Source organism: Pseudophryne corroboree, chromosome 8 (assembly GCF_028390025.1).
Source record: "Pseudophryne corroboree isolate aPseCor3 chromosome 8, aPseCor3.hap2, whole genome shotgun sequence".
NCBI lineage: Eukaryota > Metazoa > Chordata > Amphibia > Anura > Myobatrachidae > Pseudophryne > Pseudophryne corroboree.
In genome coordinates, this window is record NC_086451.1 from 316,083,273 (window position 1) to 316,107,211 (window position 23,939).

The window sequence follows — 23,939 nt, forward strand, 5'->3', positions numbered from 1 at the left end:
GATGTGGCCGACTTGCAACTCCCAAAATATTGCATCAGATGGACAATTTGTCATGTCTGACCAATTGATATCTTAAGATCTGTCACGTGAATACACAGTATGATTGTCTGGGCGATCTTCTGATATCAGGCGGATTACCCAGATAATTGTATGGGCCTTATGTATGCCTAGCATAAATCCTGAGCAATCAAATTCATCTATGTCAACTATGTGTGTTCAAAATTAGCCCCATCTGTTTGCCACTAAGGCCAAGCCTGCCAAACTACTGGTGTTCAGACACACAACAAATATATGATAAAACATTATGCACATACTGTGTGAGTGAGGGAAACCTTAGTAACATTATAGGATAAGTCAACAACAATTCAGAGTGACCTAATTTTTTTACTTGATAATGCATATTACTGATATTTGTATTAGGCACAATATGTCCTGACGTTATGCACGAAACCTGAAAATATTTGGTAATGAAACGCATTACTGCACATGAAAGTAAGAATTTTACACAGGGATAAAAACATGATGTGACTAAAATTCCCAGTATGTCTGGCATTGATCAACATGAAACCAGGTACTTACTTATTCTCAAAAGTAACCGTTATGGAATCCTCATGAACATCTTTTACAAATGCCTATAAGAGAGGAAAATTAAGTTTGTAAAAATATTTTTTTTAGCTGAAGTTATCATTCAGAGAAGCCATGTAAATGTTACCATAACAGGGTTTGTCACTAAAGTACTATAGCTGGGTCCGCTATATTATACCGGCATACGGGACGCTAGCTGGCCCGCATTTTGACTTCATCCCCTACAGCTTATTTTAGGTTATTTATCAACGACTGTAGGTTATAAAGACTTGCCAACAGTATAGTGCAATATGCTTACTGGGTCAATCCATGCGGAGTGGTCCAGCCCTGGTTGCTTGACCACTTTTTAAAAAAATATATATATTTTTTGTGTGTGAAATACAATCTTAACTTTGGCATTAAATTTCAGTCCTAAGGGAGGTAGGGCAAAAGTTATATGACAAAAAAATGTAGCTTGAAATTTCCTGAAAATGTTTGTTTTTTTTATCCCAGCTTTCTATGACTTTTCTGAGCTGAGATATTGCATTTACCCAAAATGTCAGCGAAAAATGTCATACACCATGATACAAAAAAAGTCTGCAAAGAAGTAATGGTGGTTTCTGACTACTAACTTACAGGGATCACCACATACAAGAAATAAAATTAAATAAATGGTCAAGTGATCAAGTTTTTTATTTTGATATAAGGATTGACCCTACTGAAAGATTCAAATGCATATGAGAAGAACCTCCTCTATGACCAAACCTCACCTGAAATATTATATTCCTAAATAAATAAAAAATTATATATATATATATATATATATATATATATATATATATATATATATATATATATATATATATATATATATATATATATATAAAAATGTGTGCGTTTTAAACCCTCCAAATCCATGACTCATTGGTGAAAATTTACTAAGCATGGTTTTGCTAAACGTCAGGCTATAGTGGTATTCCTGGCAATCCAGTTAAGTTCCGTTTTCACAGCTAACCCACACACTACAAATTACATTTGCAATCCAATTCCGCGAGCGCATAGATTTTGCCAGATGAAACTTGAGGTTTTTTTAAGTGCACCCCTTCCCCCACCCGACCAGGTGAAGAGGTAGAGAAACTCTGTGAAAAATGTCGAGGCACAGTGCAGAAACTCTGGAACACCCCTACTTATGAATAATCATGCACTTGGAGGGGCTTAAATTGCATCATTTGGCAGTTTTCAGGTGAATATCCCTAAATGGGTTAAATGATGTGGGACAGGTGCGTGGAGGTCTTGTATTGTTAGGAGGGGATATTTGAACTTGCAGGCGAGAGGTAAAAGTGTGTATTCCAACTTTTTACAAACTTGTATAAAAACAGTAAAAAATGACTATACATTTTTTTGTACCCCAAAATGCTGGAAAGAATTTAATATGATGAAAAACACTAGCTTACCATCATTTTTCAACCATTAACAAAAAATTATTTCGTTGGGCAGGGCGCAGAGGTGCCGGGCATGTAGTGCCCGCCGCCGTCACTGTTGGGGGCGGTCTGGCCCCCTCAACGTCACAAATGAAGGTGTACACCAGCTGTGGCATCAGTGATTGGGCCATGCCCAGCACCGCTTTCCCCAAGCTCTCGGTTTAATCTGGATAACATGATCACGGCATCTATTCATATGGTGGCAGGCTGTTTTAGCAGGGCACTGCTAAAATGGAAGGGCTCATTTTGCCCTTTAAAAATCGGCCAGAACAGCCTAGCTTGAAGACTACCTTTTAAAAACCTCAAGTACTTTTCTTATGGTCACTAACAGCCTTCTATATAGTCCTGGGTCTCAGTTGCCCATTTTTTCGGGTAGAGGTAGGTTTCCCCACTTTTTCACACACTTCTCTCAGGTCACGATTTGTAGAAAACCTTAACACAACCTTGCAGTAACTATAGCAAATGAATTTTTTTTAATTGGATCTCACATAAAAAGAATAAGGTTTGGGAGTGACCGTCACAGTACCCACACTTGAGCATATTCAAAATACATGGGGAGAGTTCAAATATGCAGAACTAAAAATACATTTCTACAAGGTATAGTGGGGGAAACAATCTCAATTAAAGAAAAAGAAAACCCCTTAGTGTCAGATATTTGGAAGATATGATTTTATTAAAGGCAGTGGGGTATATGCAATTCACGGCGAATCGCGGCAATTTTTCGCCGTTTTTTAATTCGACTTAATTCGACAGGTGAATTCCGGAAGGTGGCTGCCGGAATTCACCATATTCAATGAAAAACGGATTCGCCAGAACCGCGGGTGAAAATCGGCCGATTTGGCGGATTTTGCCGCGATTTTAAAAAACGGGAAAAAAACCGGAAAAAAAAATGGCGTGGGGTCCCCCCTCCAAAGCATAACCAGCCTCGGGCTCATCGAGCTGGTCCTGGTTCTAAAAATCCGGGGAAAAATTGGGCAGGGATCCCCCGTATTTTTAAAACCAGCACCGGGCTCTGCGCCTGGTGCTGGTGCCAAAAATACGGGGGACAAAAAGAGTAGGGGTCCCCCGTATTTTTAACACCAGCATCGGGCTCCACTAGCTGGACAGATAATGCCACAGCCGGGGGTCACTTTTATGCCGTGCCCTGCGGCCGTGGCATTAAATATCCAACTAGTCACCCCTGGCCGGGGTACCCTGGGGGAGTGGGGACCCCTTCAATCAAGGGGTCCCCCCCCCAGCCACCCAAGGGCCAGGGGTGAAGCCCGAGGCTGTCCCCCCCCATCCAATGGGCTGCGGATGGGGGGGCTGATAGCCTTTTGTGATCATGAAAAGATATTGTTTTTTCCAGCAATACTACAAGTCCCAGCAAGCCTCCCCCGCAAGCTGGTACTTGGAGAACCACAAGTACCAGCATGCGGGAGAAAAACGGGCCCGCTGGTACCTGTAGTACTACTGGAAAAAAAATACCCAAATAAAAACAGTACACAGACACCTTGATAGTAAAACTTTATTACACACTACCGACACACACATACTTACCTATGTTGACACGCCGACTGCCACGGTCTCCGACGATCCGAGGGTACCTGTGAAAAAATTATACTCACCTTCCAGCGTCCAGAGGTACATCCACGTCCAGATATAAATCCACGTACTTGTTAAAAAAACAAACCGAACACCCGCTCCATACCGGACTAAAAGGGGTCCTATGCTTTCACATCAGACCCCTTTCTCCCGAATGCCGGGATATCACGTGACTCCTGTCACTGAAGTCCCTTCAGCCAATCAGGAAGCGCTACTTCCGTGGCGCTCACCTGATTGGCTGTGCGCTGTCTGAGCTGTGACAGCGCATCGCAAAGCCGCTCCATTAGTTTCAATGGTGGGAACTTAGCGGCTAGCGGTGGGGTTACCCGTGGTCAGCCGCTGACCGGCGGGTGACCTCACCGCTAGCCGCTAAGTTCCCACCATTGAATAAAATGGACGGGGCTGTGCGATGCGCTGTCTGAGTTCAGACAGCGCACAGCCAATCAGGTGAGCGCAACGAAGTTGCGCTTCCTGATTGGCTTTAGAGACCTTTGTGTGACAGCTGTCACTGACAGGTCTCATTCGTGGAAAGGGGTCTCATGTGTCAGCATGGGACCCCTTTCAGTCCGGTGGTCGGGTATTAGCGATTTGTTATTTTGCCAAGTACGTGGATTTATCTCTGGACCATGGCTGAGGTGAGTATATTGAACTTTTCTTTTCAGGTATCCGTGGATTCTACTTGGAGAAGAGGACCGATGTCGGCGTGTGAACATAGGTAAGTATGTGTGTGTCGGCAGTGTGTAATAAAGTTTTACTGTCACGGTGTGTGTGTCCTGTTTTTATTTGGGTATTTTTTTTCCAGTAGTACTACAGGTACCAGCGGGCCCGTTTTTCTCCCGCATGCTGGTACTTGTGGTTCTCCAAGTACCAGCTTGCGGGGGAGGCTTGCTGGGACTTGTAGTACTGCTGGAAAAAACAATATCTTTTCATGATCACAAAAGGCTATCAGCCCCCCCGTCCGCAGCCCATTGGATGGGGGGGGGGGGGGACAGCCTCGGGCTTCACCCCTGGCCCTTCGGTGGCTGGGGGGGGGGACCCCTTGATTGAAGGGGTCCCCACTCCCCCAGGGTACCCCGGCCAGGGGTGACTAGTTGGATATTTAATGCCACGGCCGCAGGGCACGGCATAAAAGTGACCCCCGGCTGTGGCATTATCTGTCCAGCTAGTGGAGCCCGATGCTGGTGTTAAAAATACGGGGGACCCCTACTCTTTTTGTCCCCTGTATTTTTGGCACCAGCACCAGGCGCAGAGCCCGGTGCTGGTTTTAAAAATACGGGGGATCCCCTGTCAATTTTTTCCCCGCATTTTTAGAACCAGGACCAGCTCGAAGAGCCCGAGGCTGGTTATGCTTTGGAGGGGGGACCCCACGCCATTTTTTTTTAGGATTTTACCGTTCCAGCAATAAAAAAAAAAAATTAAAAAAAATAATATTTTAAAAAATATATAAATAATATTTGTGCCTCCAAAAAAAAAAAAAAAAAAAAAAAGTACCTAATCCCTTCTAATATAAATAGATATGCTATTCCTAAAAAAAAAAAAAAACACCAAAAAAAAACATGTTTTAATTTTTTTTTATTGTTTTCACCCTCCAAAGTGTGGCGGATTGAAAATGACGAATTTGCTGTCTAAAAGCACTGCTGTCGAATTTCCAAACTTGAATTGAATATGCTTTGGTCGAATTGCAGCACTTGTATCATTGCAGAAAAGTCGAATTTGCAAAAATTCGAATTTCAAAAAGTCGAATTTTGAAAGTCCGTTTTTTAGTCGGAAAGCACTGAATTGCATAGGCGAATTTTTTTTTGGGGCGAAAATGACCCGAAATTCGACAATTTCGGGAATTCGACCGCAATTGCATATACCCCAGTGTTTCAAAGTACTAATGGTACTGAAACTATTCCACATACCACATTCACTGTGGGATTTTTCTTTAACTCTGCTAAAATCAGCAAATAAATTGTACCTACTCTTCGCTTTAATATAACTTGCAATGTCTTGGCTTATACAGGTTGAGTATCCCTTATCCAAAATGCTTGGGACCAAAGGTATATTGGATATCGGATTTTTCCGTATTTTGGAATAAATGCGTACCATAATGACATATCATGGTGATGTTACCTAAATCTAAGCACAGAATGCACTTATGTTACATATACACCTTATACACGCAGCCTGAAGGTAGTTTTAGCCAATATTTTTTATAACTTTGTGCATTAAACAAAGTTTGTGTACATTGAGCCATCAAAAAACAAAGGTTTCACTATCTCACTCTCATTCAAAAAAGTCTGTATTTCGGAATATTTGGATATGGGATACTCAACCTGTAACTGTGTATTATGAAATGTAACATTTCCATACAGCACTGTTAGCTTGGCTGTAAGCCGAAATACAAAGAACAAATTTGGTCAGGATCACGGTGGTCAGAATTCTGGCAGTCAGAATACAGATGCCAGAATCCCGATACTACTCGGAATGACGACACCGGCATCCCGAATGAGGTCACCACCCCGGTGCCGGGATCCCAAATGAGCAACTGTCGGACCTTCTGACAGGTAAGTCGTGAGGGGGGGGGGGGTTAGGTTTAGGCTGCAGGGATTGGGTCTGGGGTGTTGAGGGGAGTAAGGGGCAAGTGGAGGAAGGTAAATATACTCATCTTTCCCTGTGGGGAGTCTGACCATCGGGATGCCGCAGTCAGTATTCTGACCGCCGGCATTTCAATAACAACCTCAAATAACAGTAAACACATTAATTGAATGTGGTATACAGTAGTATCAATGTTTTGATGGGTTTTATTTTTCTAGCATTATTGTGGTAAATAGTCAATATTACCTGTGAAATATGATTCAAGTGATACATTTTGTGTGTTGCCAATCCCTCCAATTGTATAACACTATGAATTAAAGTTGGATGGGACCACACTACCACAGATTATCAGTAGTAATATGTTCAGACTACTACATTTAGGGGATAATTCAGGGGTGCACTGCCATCTTCTCTGATCTTCTGGGGCATTCCAGTATGCAGCATCGGATCAACCGAGTGACAATCAGACATCTAAGTAACTCACAAGTTAATCAAAGTGTCTGGCCAAAAGACACCGTCTGGGCTTGTGAAGCTACGTCCAAACTAATCAAAACAGCATCCACCTCTGAATCAGCCTCTTAGCCTATTACACAGCATGGTCAAGAAACTGCTTTTATTATAGATGATCCAGGCTATTCAGAAACTGTCCAAGAATCTTTTTCTGTAGCATTGAATCCATGTAACATCTGTACCCAATTTAGTAACCAACACTCATACACTTACATAAACTTGTTATTTTTTTGTACCTGAAAACTGGTAGCCATTGCCAAATGCTAGTAGTTTGGTAAGGAAATTTGCAGAACGGATTCACAAACTTACATGCAATACTACAGCCTGTCCCGTAGAGTAAAAAAGCACTGGTGACTACACATGCCAGGCGGTGTAGCAACCTGCACCTGTCAAAACCTGTGCACTTCCTCTCTCCTGTCTGGGATGTCGTTCTGTGCTCTGGAACATCTACAACACTCTGGTCTGTATCTCAGTGCTGAGATACAGAGCAGAATGTACTAGCAGCACCAGAGCAAAGTGTGACAATCCTGGAAGCAAGGAGGAACTGTGCAGGTTGGGGTAGGCGTAGGGTGCTAGAATGAACATTACAGTATGCAATCACCAATAACTCCCATGCCAACCGTTGCTCAAAATAACAAACACTATTGCCCCCATACCACCCAGTGTCCTTCTATTATGTGTTAGTGTACCCCATGCAGCCAAGCGATTCACAATATGACCACACATGAATATCTTCTTTCATGTAAATTAACAGCCATTCTTCGCCACTGCCAGCCCTCAATTACTTAATACAACACTCTGGGGGGAGATGTATCAAATCTTCTAAAAAGTAGAGAAGCTGTCTATAATAAATGCTAGCTAGATGCTGATTGGTTATCAAGCACATTCTATAAAATGATAAACAGAAGCTGATTAGTTGCTATGGGCAACGTCTCCACTCTTTAGAAGACTTGTTACATCTCCCCATATTTTACGGCTAGCTTTGTTTTTGTAGAAGCTGCTAGTTGGTGTACATGAAGAAAATGTTACAGCACAAGTAGTTTGCTTAATCCATCATCGTACCAACAGTTATATCTTTTTAGCAACATGACTAATATACGACCAGTCAGGCCATGCATCCATATATTATATACTGTAAAATAATGCCACCAATATGTACTGTGAACATATAAACGCATAAAACAGCAGACAGAATGATTCTATCCAGGTCACTGACCTCAAGTCTTATTTTTATACAAAAACAAATTACTTGTGTGTTATAATCCTCATATTCAGTTATAACATGCCTTCAACAACGGGTAGGCATGTCATCATATAGCAAAGCAGGTAGCACTTATATTTTGTGAGCTGTGATGTCCGAGGACTCAATTTGAAAGTGTTCTTTTTCAGAATTAGTAATGTAAAAACAAAATACATACACACACCTATATCCTACCATCAAATAAAAAAAAAAAAATCCTCAGAGTTCATTACTATATAGATGGTTTCAAAATGTGCAGCTTTATCTTTATATTGTCATGGGACATTTCTGTGATTTTTAAATACCTTTAAATTTACATTAACCCTTACATAATAAAATGCCCAAATATTAAACCCTACATGGAAAAATATTGGCTTAGCCACCTATTTTTCTGGACTATATATAGGCAATGTGTTACAATAGGAATCACACTCTCTTTAGAACAAAATACACATGTATGTATGTATGTATGTATGTATGTATGTATGTATGTATATATATATATATATATATATATATACACACACACACACAAACATATTCAGAGGGAGATGGGAGACACAGCGTGATAATGTAACATAGCACTTCATCTTTTGTATTTTGTTTTTTTTACCATCCTGCTTGCCTACTATACAGCACCATCACCATTTCATTCGATATGAAATCATTCAGTCATAGATACAGGTGCAATATACTGGAAGCAAAAAGTAAAATCCAAGAGGGTATCTGCATCATGCCCTGCCCAGTATGGAGATGACAGAATATATGTGGACATCCTAGAAGGGGGAGGGTTACACATCACAGGTGATGATAGTGAGATTGGAGGTGACAGGGAAAGCTGCAGCTGGGTGAGGAGGACAGGGCTCAGAGATGCCAGGCGGCAGCTGGGTGAGGAGGGGGGTCAAATAAGGCAGACCGGTGAGGACAGGGATCAGGGATGGCAGGTGGGTGAGAATAAGGATCGGGATGCCAGGCGGCAGGTGGAGGAGGGCACGGCTGCCGGGATGTGCACACACGGGAGGGATAGAGTATGAATGGTGGGAGGGGAAGTTTGCAAGTCATTACCCGCAGACACAGGCCCACAACCCAGGCCTGCCGCCAGACACTGCACGGCTAGCCGTGGAGGACGCGCTGCCCCCGGGTTAACACAGGCCTCACCTTGTAGAAGGCTCCATTGGAGCCCCGCACCTCCACCACCAGCTCCTCCATGTTGCTCGGCGCGATGCCCTGGTCACTGGCGGTGGATAAGGCGGTCCCTCCAGGCCTCGGTCTCCCCTGTCAGTGGTTGGAGCGCAGCATGAGGCCCGCCGGCCGTCCCCTCTCCGCCTCCTCCTCCCGGGAAATGAAACCGAAACGGGCCCCCGTCTGGCAAAGGAATCCCCTCACCCGCCTCGAATGTAAACATTAAAACGCGATCACGTGACGGAGGCCGCGGCTGCGAGCACGCCCATTCACATCCAGCGGGCGCAGCCTAACTTGGCGGCATCCCTTCGCGCCGTACCGTCACTGTCGATAGACAGCAGCGGGAACCAATCGCCTCGTCACGCTTCGCGACGCAGGCCAATCACTGTGCAGATGCTCTGCAGTTATATATTTATTTATTTATCTGTACCGTGTCGGACCTTTTTATGCAGACGTCACGGAGGGGGCGGGCGAGTTCTGCCGGGGTTGCCATGGAGGTGAGGGAGCAGACAGGGGTGTGGTTGAGGAGCGCGTCTGGCTCTGGCGGCGGGACAGTAACGCGAGGGATGGGGTCGGGCTTCTTCACCGATGGCAGTCGCCGACCATCGATGAAAAACCACCGATGGTAGTTAACCATCGATGTTTATTTTTGGTACGCAGGTTAGCTGCTGTATTTAAAGTAGAGATGAGCGGGTTCGGTTTCTCTGAATCCGAACCCGCCAGAACTTCATGTTTTTTTTCACGGGTCCGAGCGACTCGGATCTTCCCGCCTTGCTCGGTTAACCCGAGCGCGCCCGAACGTCATCATGACGCTGTCGGATTCTCGCGAGGCTCGGATTCTATCGCGAGACTCGGATTCTATATAAGGAGCCGCGCGTCGCCGCCATTTTCACACGTGCATTGAGATTGATAGGGAGAGGACGTGGCTGGCGTCCTCTCCGTTTAGACACTTGATTTACTAATTTTGGGGAGCATTAGGAGTACTCAGTAGTGTACAGTGCAGAGTTTTGCTGATAGTGACCAGTGACCACCACTTTTATTTATAATCCGTTCTCTGCCTGAAAAAAGCGATACACAGCACACAGTGACTCAGTCACATACATACCATATCTGTGTGCACTGCTCAGGCTCAGGCCAGTGTGCTGCATCATCTATATATATTATATATCTGTCTGACTGCTCAGCTCACACAGCTTATAATTGTGGGGGAGACTGGGGAGCACTACTGCAGTGCCAGTTATAGGTTATAGCAGGAGCCAGGAGTACATAATATTATATTAAAATTAAACAGTGCACACTTTTGCTGCAGGAGTGCCACTGCCAGTGTGACTAGTGACCAGTGACCTGACCACCAGTATATAATATTAGTAGTATACTATCTCTTTATCAACCAGTCTATATTAGCAGCAGACACAGTACAGTGCGGTAGTTCACGGCTGTGGCTACCTCTGTGTCGGCACTCGGCAGCCCGTCCATAATTGTATATACCAGTGACCTAACCGTGGTTTTTTTTTCTTTCTTTATACATACATACTAGTTACGAGTATACTATCTCTTTATCAACCAGTCTATATATTAGCAGCAGACACAGTACAGTGCGGTAGTTCACGGCTGTGGCTACCTCTGTGTCGGCACTCGGCAGCCCGTCCATAATTGTATATACCAGTGACCTAACCGTGGTTTTTTTTTCTTTCTTTATACATACATACTAGTTACGAGTATACTATCTCTTTATCAACCAGTCTATATATTAGCAGCAGACACAGTACAGTGCGGTAGTTCACGGCTGTGGCTACCTCTGTGTCGGCACTCGGCAGCCCGTCCATAATTGTATATACCACCTAACCGTGGTTTTTTTTTCTTTCTTTATACATACATACTAGTTACGAGTATACTATCTCTTTATCAACCAGTCTATATATTAGCAGCAGACACAGTACAGTGCGGTAGTTCACGGCTGTGGCTACCTCTGTGTCGGCACTCGGCAGCCCGTCCATAATTGTATATACCAGTGACCTAACCGTGGTTTTTTTTTCTTTCTTTATACATACATACTAGTTACGAGTATACTATCTCTTTATCAACCAGTCTATATATTAGCAGCAGACACAGTACAGTGCGGTAGTTCACGGCTGTGGCTACCTCTGTGTCGGCACTCGGCAGCCCGTCCATAATTGTATATACCACCTAACCGTGGTTTTTTTTTCTTTCTTTATACATACATACTAGTTACGAGTATACTATCTCTTTATCAACCAGTCTATATATTAGCAGCAGACACAGTACAGTGCGGTAGTTCACGGCTGTGGCTACCTCTGTGTCGGCACTCGGCAGCCCGTCCATAATTGTATACTAGTATCCAATCCATCCATCTCCATTGTTTACCTGAGGTGCCTTTTAGTTGTGCCTATTAAAATATGGAGAACAAAAATGTTGAGGTTCCAAAATTAGGGAAAGATCAAGATCCACTTCCACCTCGTGCTGAAGCTGCTGCCACTAGTCATGGCCGAGACGATGAAATGCCAGCAACGTCGTCTGCCAAGGCCGATGCCCAATGTCATAGTACAGAGCATGTCAAATCCAAAACACCAAATATCAGTAAAAAGCCTCTTTTTTCTTTGCGTCATGTGCTGTTTGGGGAGGGTTTTTTGGAAGGGACATCCTGCGTGACACTGCAGTGCCACTCCTAGATGGGCCCGGTGTTTGTGTCGGCCACTAGGGTCGCTAATCTTACTCACACAGCTACCTCATTGCGCCTCTTTTTTTCTTTGCGTCATGTGCTGTTTGGGGAGGGTTTTTTGGAAGGGCCATCCTGCGTGACACTGCAGTGCCACTCCTAGATGGGCCCGGTGTTTGTGTCGGCCACTAGGGTCGCTAATCTTACTCACACAGCTACCTCATTGCGCCTCTTTTTTTCTTTGCGTCATGTGCTGTTTGGGGAGGGTTTTTTGGAAGGGACATCCTGCGTGACACTGCAGTGCCACTCCTAGATGGGCCCGGTGTTTGTGTCGGCCACTAGGGTCGCTAATCTTACTCACACAGCTACCTCATTGCGCCTCTTTTTTTCTTTGCGTCATGTGCTGTTTGGGGAGGGTTTTTTGGAAGGGCCATCCTGCGTGACACTGCAGTGCCACTCCTAGATGGGCCCGGTGTTTGTGTCGGCCACTAGGGTCGCTAATCTTACTCACACAGCTACCTCATTGCGCCTCTTTTTTTCTTTGCGTCATGTGCTGTTTGGGGAGGGTTTTTTGGAAGGGACATCCTGCGTGACACTGCAGTGCCACTCCTAGATGGGCCCGGTGTTTGTGTCGGCCACTAGGGTCGCTTATCTTACTCACACAGCGACCTCGGTGCAAATTTTAGGACTAAAAATAATATTGTGAGGTGTGAGGTATTCAGAATAGACTGAAAATGAGTGTAAATTATGGTTTTTGAGGTTAATAATACTTTGGGATCAAAATGACCCCCAAATTCTATGATTTAAGCTGTTTTTTAGTGTTTTTTGAAAAAAACACCCGAATCCAAAACACACCCGAATCCGACAAAAAAAATTCGGTGAGGTTTTGCCAAAACGCGTTCGAACCCAAAACACGGCCGCGGAACCGAACCCAAAACCAAAACACAAAACCCGAAAAATTTCAGGCGCTCATCTCTAATTTAAAGCCGCATTTTAACACAGGGACCAATATTGATTTGCACGCATTTGGCCAGTGTTTTAGGTATTTTGCATGCGTCCGAGTCAAGGCAAGCAAGCTGTCCTTGCGTCCTAAATGTTACTGCACGGAGACACAGAACAAATTTGCACACGATGGGGTGAATTTACTAAAGCTTGTAAAACAGAAATAATTATGTTGCCTATAGCAACCAATCAGATGCGGTCTGTCAGTTCGCTATTGCGTTTTAGAAAAGACAGCATCTGATTGGTTGCTATGGGCAACATCACCAATTCTCTGATTTAGATGGTTTAGTAAAATGTATTCCCGTGAATGTGGTTTGGTTACAGGGGGATGGCTATGTAGACAGTGGATACAGTCTAAGATGCACAACCGCACACGCAGTACGCCGTATTTAGACGCAGAAACCTCAACAAGACAGATTTGCACTGTGCAAAGATGCTGCAACTAAGCGTCTTACTGTTCACAAAATCGTCTGCAGTAATGGCATTAATTGTGTTTGGTGCTTACAGAACTGATTGCACGAGGAAGCTTTCAACTAGAGGACACGGACACCATTCATAGGGGGTCATTCCGAGTTGATTGCTCGTTGGCGATTTTCGCAACGGAGCGATTAAGGCAAAAATGCGCATGCACATGATACGCAGTGCGCATGCGCTAAGTATTTTAGCACAACACTTAGTAGATTTACTCACGTCCGAACTAAGAATTTTCATCGTTGAAGTGATCGGAGTGTGATTGACAGGAAGTGGGTGTTTCTGGGCGGAAACTGTCCGTTTTCAGGGAGTGTGCGGAAAAACGCGGTAGTGTCTGGAGAAACGGGGGAGTGGCTGGCCGAACGCAGGGCGTGTGTTTGACGTCAAACCAGGAACGAAACGGGCTGAGCTGAACGCAATCTGTGAGTAGGTCTGGAGTTACTCAGAAACTGCTAAGAAATTTCTATTCGCAATTCTGCTAATCTTTCGTTCGCTGTTCTGCTAAGCTAAGATACACTCCCAGAGGGCGGCGGCCTAGCGTGTGCAATGCTGCTAAAATCTGCTAGCGAGCGAACAACTCGGAATGACCCCCATAGACCTGTGAGCTTGAGTGTAGCAGAATTAAGGGGTCTATTTACTATGCCTTGTGTGGAGATAAAGTGGACGAAGATAAAGTACAGCCAATTGGCTCCTACCTGCCATGCCACAGGCTTGGTTTGAAAAATGACAGTTACGAGCTCATTGGCTGGTACTTTATCTACGTCCACTTTCTCATACGTCCTAGAGGATGCTGGGGACGACATCAAGACCATGGGGTATAGACGGGATCCGCAGGAGACATGGGCACTCTAAAGACTTTTCATTGGGTGTGAACTGGCTCCTCCCTCTATGCCCCTCCTCCAGACCTCAGTTTTAGAAATGTGCCCAGGCAGACTGGATGCACTCTATGGGAGCTCTACTGAGTTTCTCTGAAAAGACTTATGTTAGGTTTTTTATGTTCAGGGAGATCTGCTGGCATCGGACTCCCTGCTTCGTGGGACTGAGGGGGCAGAAGCAGAACCAACTTCCTCAGAGTTTCATGGCTCTGTTTCTGGCTGACAGGACACCATTAGCTCCTGAAGGCAGAGCCGGCCATAGGCATAGGCAAACTAGGCAATTGCCTAGGGCATTTGATATGCCTAGGGGCATCAGCAGCTTCTGCTGATTAAAATTATATGCGGCATGCCTATATTCTGTGTGTAGCATTTCATATGCAGATACAGCCGCAGTCGCACACAGAATATAGGCATGCTGCATATCATTTTAATCAACAGAAGCTGCTTGTGCATCCTAGGCACATAGCAATGCAAATAAGATGCATTTTCATTAAAAAAAATGTACCTGACGTTAGCATTGAGGCACGATTTATGAGGACACATCTGTATCCAAGCAGAGGCAGAGCTCACAGTGTTAGTGGCAGTGTGAGTGTTGTGTGCATGTGAGTGGGTTGGTTGCGCAGTAGTGTTCGGAATATGTGTAAGGTGCATTATGTGTGTCATGTAAAAATGCATTAATAATGTGCAACATATGTGTAAGGGGTACTATGCGGCATATGTGTAACAGGGTACTACTGTATGTGTGTCATTATGTGTATAGGGGACTAATAATGTGCAGCAAATGTGTAGGGGGCACTATGTGTGTCATTATGTGTATAAGGGCATTATGAATGTGCCGAATATGTGTAAGGGACATTATGTGTAAAAGGGCATTAATAAAGGTTGTCATAATGTGTAAGGCGCATTATGTTTATAAGGACATTAATAATGTGTCTCATATGTGTAAGGGGCATTACTGTGTGGCATTATGTGTATAAGGTGCTCTACTATGTGGCATTGCGTATAGAAAGGGCACTACTGTGTCGTCTAATGTGAATAAGGAGCAATAGGGTGGGTGTAATGTGAATAAGGAGCAATTCAGTGTGATGTAATGTGAATAAGGGGCTCTAATGTGAGGAGTAACGTTTATAAGGAAAAGTGATACTACTGTAGGATGTAATATGAATTATGGACACTATCGCATGATCAAATGTGAATAAAGTTGCAGTACTGTGTGGCATAATTGGAATTGGGGTTACTATTGTGTGGCCATGCCCCTTGCCAGCAAAAACACACCCATTTTTGGGCTGTGCGCCAAATGTGTGAACTGTTCCTATTTAAAATATAGGGGGTACAAACACCAAAATAAGGACTGCTATGGGTGAGGGGTGATGGTGCTGGGAAAGAGGTGCAAGGTCAGAGGCGGAACCAGCGGTGGTGCTAGGGGGCACCAGCCAAAATCTTGCCTAGGGCATCATATTGGTTAGGGCCGGCTCTGCCTGAAGGGAACTGAACGCTAGCCGTGTCTAGATGCTCACTCCCACAGCACGCCGTCACCCCCCTCACAGAGCCAGAAGTCAGAAGACAGGTGAGTATGAGAAGAATGATCTTCAATGAAGTAAGTGACGGCTGAGGTGCGGCACGGCTGGCGGGAGCGCAGCGCGCCATTGCTGCCAACACACACAGGCACTGCAGGGCGCTGGGGGGGGGGGGCGCCCTGGGTAGCAAGAAAAATACCTCAAACTGGCTAAAAGGGGGCATAAGATGCCGCTGGCACAGGGCTACCCCTGCCAGTATAAATATTGTCATGGATACTGAGGGGCGGAGCTTCTTCCTCAGGCAGCCAGCACACTACTCAGCTCCATTTTCTCTCAGGCTGCAGAGAACACGCTGGTCCTCTCCTCCACTTCTGACAAGTACAGGGTGCTATAAAGGGGGGGGGCACAAAGCGATTGTGGTGCATTTGATAGTGTATATTACTATTTAAAAGCGCTTTTGGGCTGTGGACATACTGTGTTCACAGGCAATACTGGTGCTGGGTTTGTGAACTGGCTGCTCCTATCCTGTGTCCCTCTGTCAGATTTTACTGTGGGTCTGTCCCCAAAATAAGTCCCAGTGTGTCTGTAAGTGTGGTGTACACGTGTGAGGCATGTCTGAGGCAGGGAGTTCCTCCCCGGAGGAAGCCATTTTAGGGACACAGAGTTGTAATGTGGTGACGCTACCGGCACACCAAGAGCCTGCATGGGTGAAAGAGCTACGAGACAGTATGCATCTGATTAACCGTAGATTAGATAAGTCTGAATCTAAGGCTGCATGCTGGAGAAAATCTGTGGAAGATGTGATTTTTCAGGATGCTGTTATTCCTTATGCGGGCGGCCCCTCTGGGTTATAGAAGAGACCATTTGCAAATGTTGTAAGCACTGATACCGACACGGATTCTGATTCTTGTGTCGACAATAGTGAATCCAGAGAGATAGATCATAAATTGGCAAAAAGTATACAATATATGATTGTGGCTATAAGGGACGTGTTGGAGGTTACAGAAAGCACTCCTGTACCTCAGGAGAAAGCTTATTTATGTAAGGAAAAGAAATCCAAAGTCACGTTCCCTCCTTCACACAAACTAAATGCTCTGTTTGAAGGGATGTGGGTGAATCCTGATAAAAAATTTCGTATTCCCAAAAGGATTCACATAGCTTATCCTTTCCCGGTTGAAGACAGAAAAAAATGGGAGTCACCCCCTGTGTTAGACAGTGCATTTTCCAGGTTGACAAAGAAGGTAATTCTCCCTGCTCCTGGCACGGCTTCTCTTAAAGAGCCGGCAGACCGCAAAATGGAAACGACATTGAAATCCATTTATGTTACCAATGGTACACTGCTCAGGCCCACTATTGCCTGCGCATGGGTGAGTTGCGCTATTGAAAAATGGTCAGAAAGCGTGTTATCAGAAATTGACACGATTGATAATGATGAGATACTTCTTAAGTTAGGGAATATCAAGGACGCTGCCACCTACATGCTGGAAACAATGAAGGATATTGGACTCTTGAGTTCACAAGCCGCTACCATGGCAGTATCGGCTAGGCGGGTGTTATGGATTCGCCAGTGGAACGCGGATGCAGATTCCAAAAGAAACATGGAGGCTCTCCCATATAAAGGTGAGGCCTTATGTGGTGATGGCCTGGATGCGTTAGTCTCAGCGGCTACCGCAGGCAAGTCAACATATTTGCCCTCTGCGCCTGCAAAAAAGACCTATCACCCGCAAATGCAGTCCTTTCGACCCAATAAATACAAAAAGGCGAGAGGTTCCCCCTTCTTTGCAGGTAGGGGAAGGGGAAAGAAGCCCACACCGGCTCCAGGTTCCCAAGAGCAGAAGTCTACCCCTAGTTCTGCCAAATCCCCAGCATGACGCTGGAACTCCCTTGCGGGAGGCCGCTCGGGTGGGAGCACGTCTCAAACTCTTCAGCCAGGATTGGATTCTGTCTGGCCTGGATCCCTGGGTGTTGCAAATAGTATCCCAGGGATACAAACTAGAGTTTCAAGACGTTTCCCCATGCCGATTTTTCAAATCGACCTTGCCAGCTTCTCCGCCAGAGAGAGAAGCAGTAACAGCGGCAATCCAAAAATTATGTCAAGACTAGGTTATAGTCCTGGTACCGTTGTCACAACAAGGGTGGGGTTTTTATTCAAGACTCTTTGTTGTTCCGAAGCCGGACGGCTCGGTCAGACCGATCCTAAATCTAAAAGATCTGAATTTCTTCCTGAAAAGGTTCAAGTTCAAGATGGAATCACTTCGGGCGGTGATTGCCAGTCTGGAGGAGGGGGACTACTTAGTGTCGGTGGACATAAAGGATGCTTACCTGCATGTTCCCATTTATCCTCCTCACCAGGCTTATCTGAGATGCACGATTCAGGATTGCCATTACCAATTCCAGACGTTACCTTTCAGTCTCTAGACGGCGCAGAGGGTATTCACCAAGGTGATGGCGGAGATGATAGTCCTCCTTCGTCAGAAAGAAGTCAATATAATCCCTTATCTGGATGACCTCCTGATAAAGGCGAGATCCAGGGAGCAGTTATTACAAAACATATCCCTCTCCCTGTCAATACTCCAACAACACGGGTGGCTCATAAATTACCCAAAGTCACAGTTGGAACCGACGACAAGGTTGTCTTTCCTCGGGATGATTCTGGACACAGAAGTTCAGAGAGTATTTCTTCCGCTGGAAAAGGCTCTGGAAATCCAGAAAATGGTAAAACAGATATTGAAACGATCAAGTGTGTCGATCCATCAGTGCATTTGGTTGTTGGGGAAGATGGTGGCGGCCTACGAGGCCATACAGTTTGGCAGGATCCATGCCAGAGTATTCCAGTGGGACCTGTTGGACAAGTGGTCGGGGTCACACCTACACATGCACAGAAAGATAATCCGGTCGCCAAAAACCAGGATTTCGCTCCTGTGGTGGTTGCACAGCTCTCACCTACTAAAGGGACGCAGGTTCGGGATTCAGGACTGGGTCCTAGTAACCACGGATGCAAGTCTCCGAGGTTGGGGAGGAGTCTCTCAGGGAGAAACCTTCCAGGGACGTTGGTCACAACAGGAAGCCTGCCTTCACATAAACGTTCTGGAGCTAAGAGCCATTTACAACTGCCTTCAACAAGCGGTACAACTTCTTCAAGACCGTCCCATGCAGATCCAGGCGGACAATGTAACAGCAGTCGCATACATAAACAGGCAGAGCGGAACGAAAAGCAGAGCGATAATGGCAGAGGTGACAAAAATCCTCCGCTGGGCAGAAAAACATCTACAAGCTCTGTCGGCAATATTCATTCCGGGAGTGGATAACTGGGAAGCAGACTTCCTCAGCAGACACGATCTCCATCCAGGAGAGTGGGGCCTCCAACAAGAAGTCTTTGCAGAGGTGTCAAGTCTTTGGGGAGTTCCTCAAGTAGACATGATGGCGTCTCATCTCAACAAGAAGCTTTAGAGGTACTGGTCCAAGTCGAGAGACCCTCAAGCAGTAGCAGTGGATGCACTGGTGATCCAGTGGGTGTTTCCATCAGTGTATGTTTTCCCTCCACTTCCGCTGATCCCAAAAGTACTCAGGATCATAAGAAACACAAGGGTTCGAGCAATCTTCATTGCCCCAAACTGGCCAAGAAGGGCTTGGTACCCAGATCTTCAGCAGTTACTCATAGGAGATCCTCGGCCTCTTCCTCCTCGGAAGGACCTGCTGCAGCAGGGGCGTGTGTGTACCAAGACTTACCGCGGCTACGTTTGAGGGCATGGCTGTTGAGCGCCGTATCCTAGCCAGGAAGGGTATTCCTAAGGAGGTCATCCCCACCCTTATTCAGGCCAGAAAGGGAGTAACGTCCAAACAGTACCACCGTATTTGGAGAAAATATGTGTCTTGGTGTGAATCCAAGAAAGCTCCTACGGAAGAGTTTCACTTAGGACGTTTTCTCCATTTTTTGCAGGATGGTGTGGAGACGGGCCTACGATTGGGATCAATCAAGGTCCAGATTTCGGCCTTGTCAGTGTTCTTCCAAAAACAATTGGCCTCTCTTCCAGAGGTTCAGACCTTCGTGAAAGGGGTTCTGCACATCCAGCCTCCATTTGTGCCTCCAGCGGCACCATTAGACCTTAACGTGGTACCTGTATTGCAGTTCCTTCAATCGGATTGGTTTGAGCCTCTACAAAAGATAGAGTTGAAGTTTCTCACTTGGAAAGTGGTGATGCTTTTGGCATTGGCATCCGCAAGGCGGGTGTCGGAATTGGGGGTCTTGTCTCACAAGAGCCCTTACCTGATTTTCCATGAATATAGGGCAGAGTTGCGAACTCGCCAACATTTTCTTCCAAAGGTGGTTTATGCTTTTCACATAAACCAACCTATTGTGGTGCCAGTAGTTACTGACACATTCACTGATTCAAAGTCTCTAGATGTGGTTAGAGCTTTGAAAATCTATGTTCCTAGAACAGCTCGTATACGGAAAACAGAGGCTCTGTTTGTCCTGTATGATCACAAGATTGGCTGTCCTGCTTCCAAGCAGACTATTGCACGTTGGATTAGAAATCTGATTCAGCAAGCTCATACTATGGCTGGATTGCCGTTACCGACGTCGGTAAAGGCCCACTCCACTAGGAAGGTGGGCTCATCCTGGGCGGCTGCCCGGGGGTCTCGGCATTACAACTTTGCCGAGCAGCTACTTGGTCAGGGTCAAACACATTTGCTAAGTTCTACAAGTTTGACATCTTGGCCGATGAGGACCTAAAGTTTGGTCAGTCGGTGCTGCAGGGTCATCCGCACTCTCCCGCCCGTACTGGAGCTTTGGTATAGACCCCATGGTCTTGATGTCGTCCCCAGCATCCTCTAGGACAGAGGTTCTCAAACTCCGTCCTCTTGGGCACACACAGTGCATGTTTTGCAGGTCTCCTCACAGAATCGCAAGTGAAATAATTAGTTCCACCTGTGGACCTTTTAAAATGTGTCAGTGAGTAATTAATACACCTGTGCACCTGCTGGGTTACCTGCAAAACATGCACTGTGTGTGCCCCCGATGACCGAGTTTGAGAACCTCTGCTCTAGGACATATGAGAAAATAGGATTTTGATAACCTACCGGTAAATCCTTTTCTCCTAGTCCATAGAGGATGCTGGGCGCTCGTCCCAGTGCGTACTTTACCTGCAGTTTAGTTATTACAGTTACACAAGTTGTGTTATCTTGGTTTCAGCATGTTGCTGCAATTAGTTCATGCCTGATGGAGTGTGTTATGTTGAATGCCATGTGTGCGGCATAGTTGAGGGTGAGAGTTGGTAGATACCTCACCACTAGTTAAGTAATTCCTTTCCTCGAAATGTCAGTCTCCCTGGGCACAGTTCCTACAACTGAGGTCTGGAGGAGGGGCATAGAGGGAGGAGCCAGTTCACACCCAATGAAAAGTCTTTAGAGTGCCCATGTCTCCTGCGGATCCCGTATATACCCCATGGTCTTGATGTCGTCCCCAGCATCCTCTACGGACTAGGAGAAAAGGATTTACCGGTAGGTTATCAAAATCCTATTTTATCTCCACACAAGGCTTAGTAAATAGACCCCTAAATGTATTCAGTTGGAGCGAAACAGGGCAAAAATGATTTGTGGCACACTACACATTATTAACGGAAGTCTGTATAGATGGATGGTGTGCAAAGTGCGCCAACAGAATATCCTGCTTATACAGTAAAATGGGAGGCACTTGATTTCCCGGCTGTCAAGATCCCGGTGCTCTGCATACCGGCGCGGGATCCCGACAACTATTCTCCCTCTTGGGGTGTCCACGAAACCCCTGGAGTGAGAATAAATAGCGTGGCATGCATTGGGCACCACCGTGCCCACAAGGGGCTCTTTTGTGCTCGTCCATCTGCCGGCGGTCGGGATCCCGGTGCCGGTATAGGTATAACGTAGTAGACCCTGTAAAATATATACTTGACATGCATTGTGTTGTGAAAAAAAAGAAGTACTGACGAAAAAAAGTATAATGAGGCATATGTGACTTTATGTTGCTCCCACAAAGAGAGTAATGTGCAGTAGGGATGGCCATCGATTATGAGTCCACCGATAGTCTATTGTTTCACATTATCGGGCGAAAACCATCAATGCAAACTTACCTACTCTCCCGCAATGAACGCAAATTTCCTGAAAATGATGTGTCACTTCCGCGACCATGGTAAAGTAGGCAAGTCTCGTGGAGCTGCCCGCACCCCACCATCCACTTTCTGAGTAAAGTGGGCGAGCCGGTTTGCAGATGTACACTGCTGGTAATCTCAGCATTGTACAGCAAGGAACATGGCTATGATGACGCACATACAAAGCCACGCCCCAACCCACAGCCTATTTCACTGTGCCAGGCCCCGCCTTGCCCCCCAATGACAAGCCATGCCCCCCATATAGCCCACCGCTGTGCCAACCTGGCTGCCCCCCTAACTAGACTATAACATAGGCAGTGCTGCAGAAAAAATAAATAAGCTGAATGATTGACATCAGGTAACTCATTCAGAATTTAGGTGCATCATCATTCCTGCTGCCCTAGGCGACCACCATGGTTCACGTAGTGGTTGCATCATATCTATCATCGCTACTTAATTAAAGTACAGGGCCTGATTCTGAGTCGCAGGCAGTGCTGAAGTTTATGGAGTTGAGTGTTTTGTTTGCTACTGTACATGCACGAAAATACCTAAAAACTCTTGTGGCGCATTTGTTAAACTGTGTGTAGGAGCGAGTCTGATTCAGGTGCAGTTGTAGTAAGCATAGTGGCTTCTCCCTTGGAAGCAGTAGCAATGCGCACATATTGTACATATAGTAAGTATGATTCTCTGCTGCGTCCGAGGAAACAGCACACTGTAAACTTAGGGAAGACAATCAGTCAAAAAGACAATGCACAGGTCTTCGTGGTGTAATATAATTAAATTAACCAACCAATAAAAGAATAATTTCTGGGCTACAGAGAACCAAAATTGTTAATATGTTGGGTTGGAGGTGCACCCCTAAGCATAAATTACAATGCATTTCTTTGGGGATTGTTAGTAAAAACCACTAGTGGGTTTGTCACTAAAGAAGGCTTAGTGTGTGGCGCACTCTTTTAAAAATTATAAATTACCTAAGTTAAAACTTCGCTTTTACAGGTTGAGTATCCCTTATCCAAAATGCTTGGGACCAGAGGTATTTTGGATATGGGATTTTTCCGTATTTTGGAATAATTGCATACCATAATGAGATATAATGGCGATGGGACAGAAGTTTAAGCACAGAATGCATTTATGTTACATATACACCTTATTTACACCGCCTGAAGGTCATTTTAGTCAATATTTTTTATAACTTTGTGCATTAAACAAAGTGTGTATACATTCACACAATTCATTTAAGTTTCATATACAGCTTATACACATAGCCTGAAGGTAATTTAATACAATATTTTTAATAACTTTGTGTATTAAACAAAGTTTGTGTACATTGAGCCATCAAAAGACAAAGGTTTCACTATCCCACTCTCGCTCAAAAAAGTCCGTATTTCGGAATATTCCGTATTTCGGAATATTTGGATATGGGATACTCAACCTGTATTAATATAAAATAAATCTCTTAATCAAGCAAAATATCCTTTTGCTAGCCTGAGAGTATATAAGTCATGATGTGTTGCCCTGAAATAGTGTAATGATTCCAATATTAATCTAACTCCTCAATAGAGTGAGGGCAACCTCTATTTTTGTTAAGCCTAATGAAAATATAATACATTTGAACAGGGACCCCCTACTGTGAAAAGCAAACATTTCCAAGGAAATTTAGCCTTCAAGACATTCTTAGTTAACATCTCGCCACTTGGTTCACCAAGTAGCTTATCCAATGCAGATACAGTTTTGAAACTAGCAATTCATACCAAACAGACATTCATGAAATATACATTTTGTGAGCACTATAATAATAAACCTCTTTGTCGGATTATTACTCTTAGGACAGTGAGCACAGTTACCCAGGGCACACAGTGTGCATACAGTCATGACATGTGACTTTGAGAAATTGCTATAACCCATAGCGATGGCCACACCTCCATCCTAAGATTTGCGCAGAGAGATGGCGGTAATCCATCACATACTTCCCTGTGCCACAGCGACTATCTCTTCACCTTGCCAGGAGAGTTCTTCTGCATTCCCGTGCTGTGCCCCTTTTTTGTGTTAAATATGAAATGTATACTGCTGCAGAATGATTGCTATCTCAGCAATTTACCTTGTTCAACCAGCTGACTGGGCTGTAGTCAGA

At 45.1% G+C, this 23,939-nt stretch overlaps 1 protein-coding gene and 1 long non-coding RNA gene across 2 annotated transcripts in view; one reads left to right on the plus strand and one right to left on the minus strand.

The window, feature by feature from the left end:
• FMR1 (fragile X messenger ribonucleoprotein 1) overlaps positions 1-9,370 on the minus strand; it is a 264,048-nt gene extending 254,678 nt beyond the window's left edge. The window contains 2 exon segments of the mRNA XM_063937403.1: positions 580-632; positions 9,118-9,370. Of these exon segments, the coding sequence (XP_063793473.1) occupies positions 580-632; positions 9,118-9,168 (104 nt within the window). The 5' untranslated portion in view covers positions 9,169-9,370.
• The window catches only part of LOC134949058 (uncharacterized), a 104,808-nt gene continuing 89,708 nt past the window's right edge, over positions 8,840-23,939 (plus strand). Inside the window, exon 1 of the long non-coding RNA XR_010183092.1 lies at positions 8,840-8,903. This is a non-coding gene — a long non-coding RNA (uncharacterized LOC134949058). The remainder of the gene's footprint in view (positions 8,904-23,939) is intronic.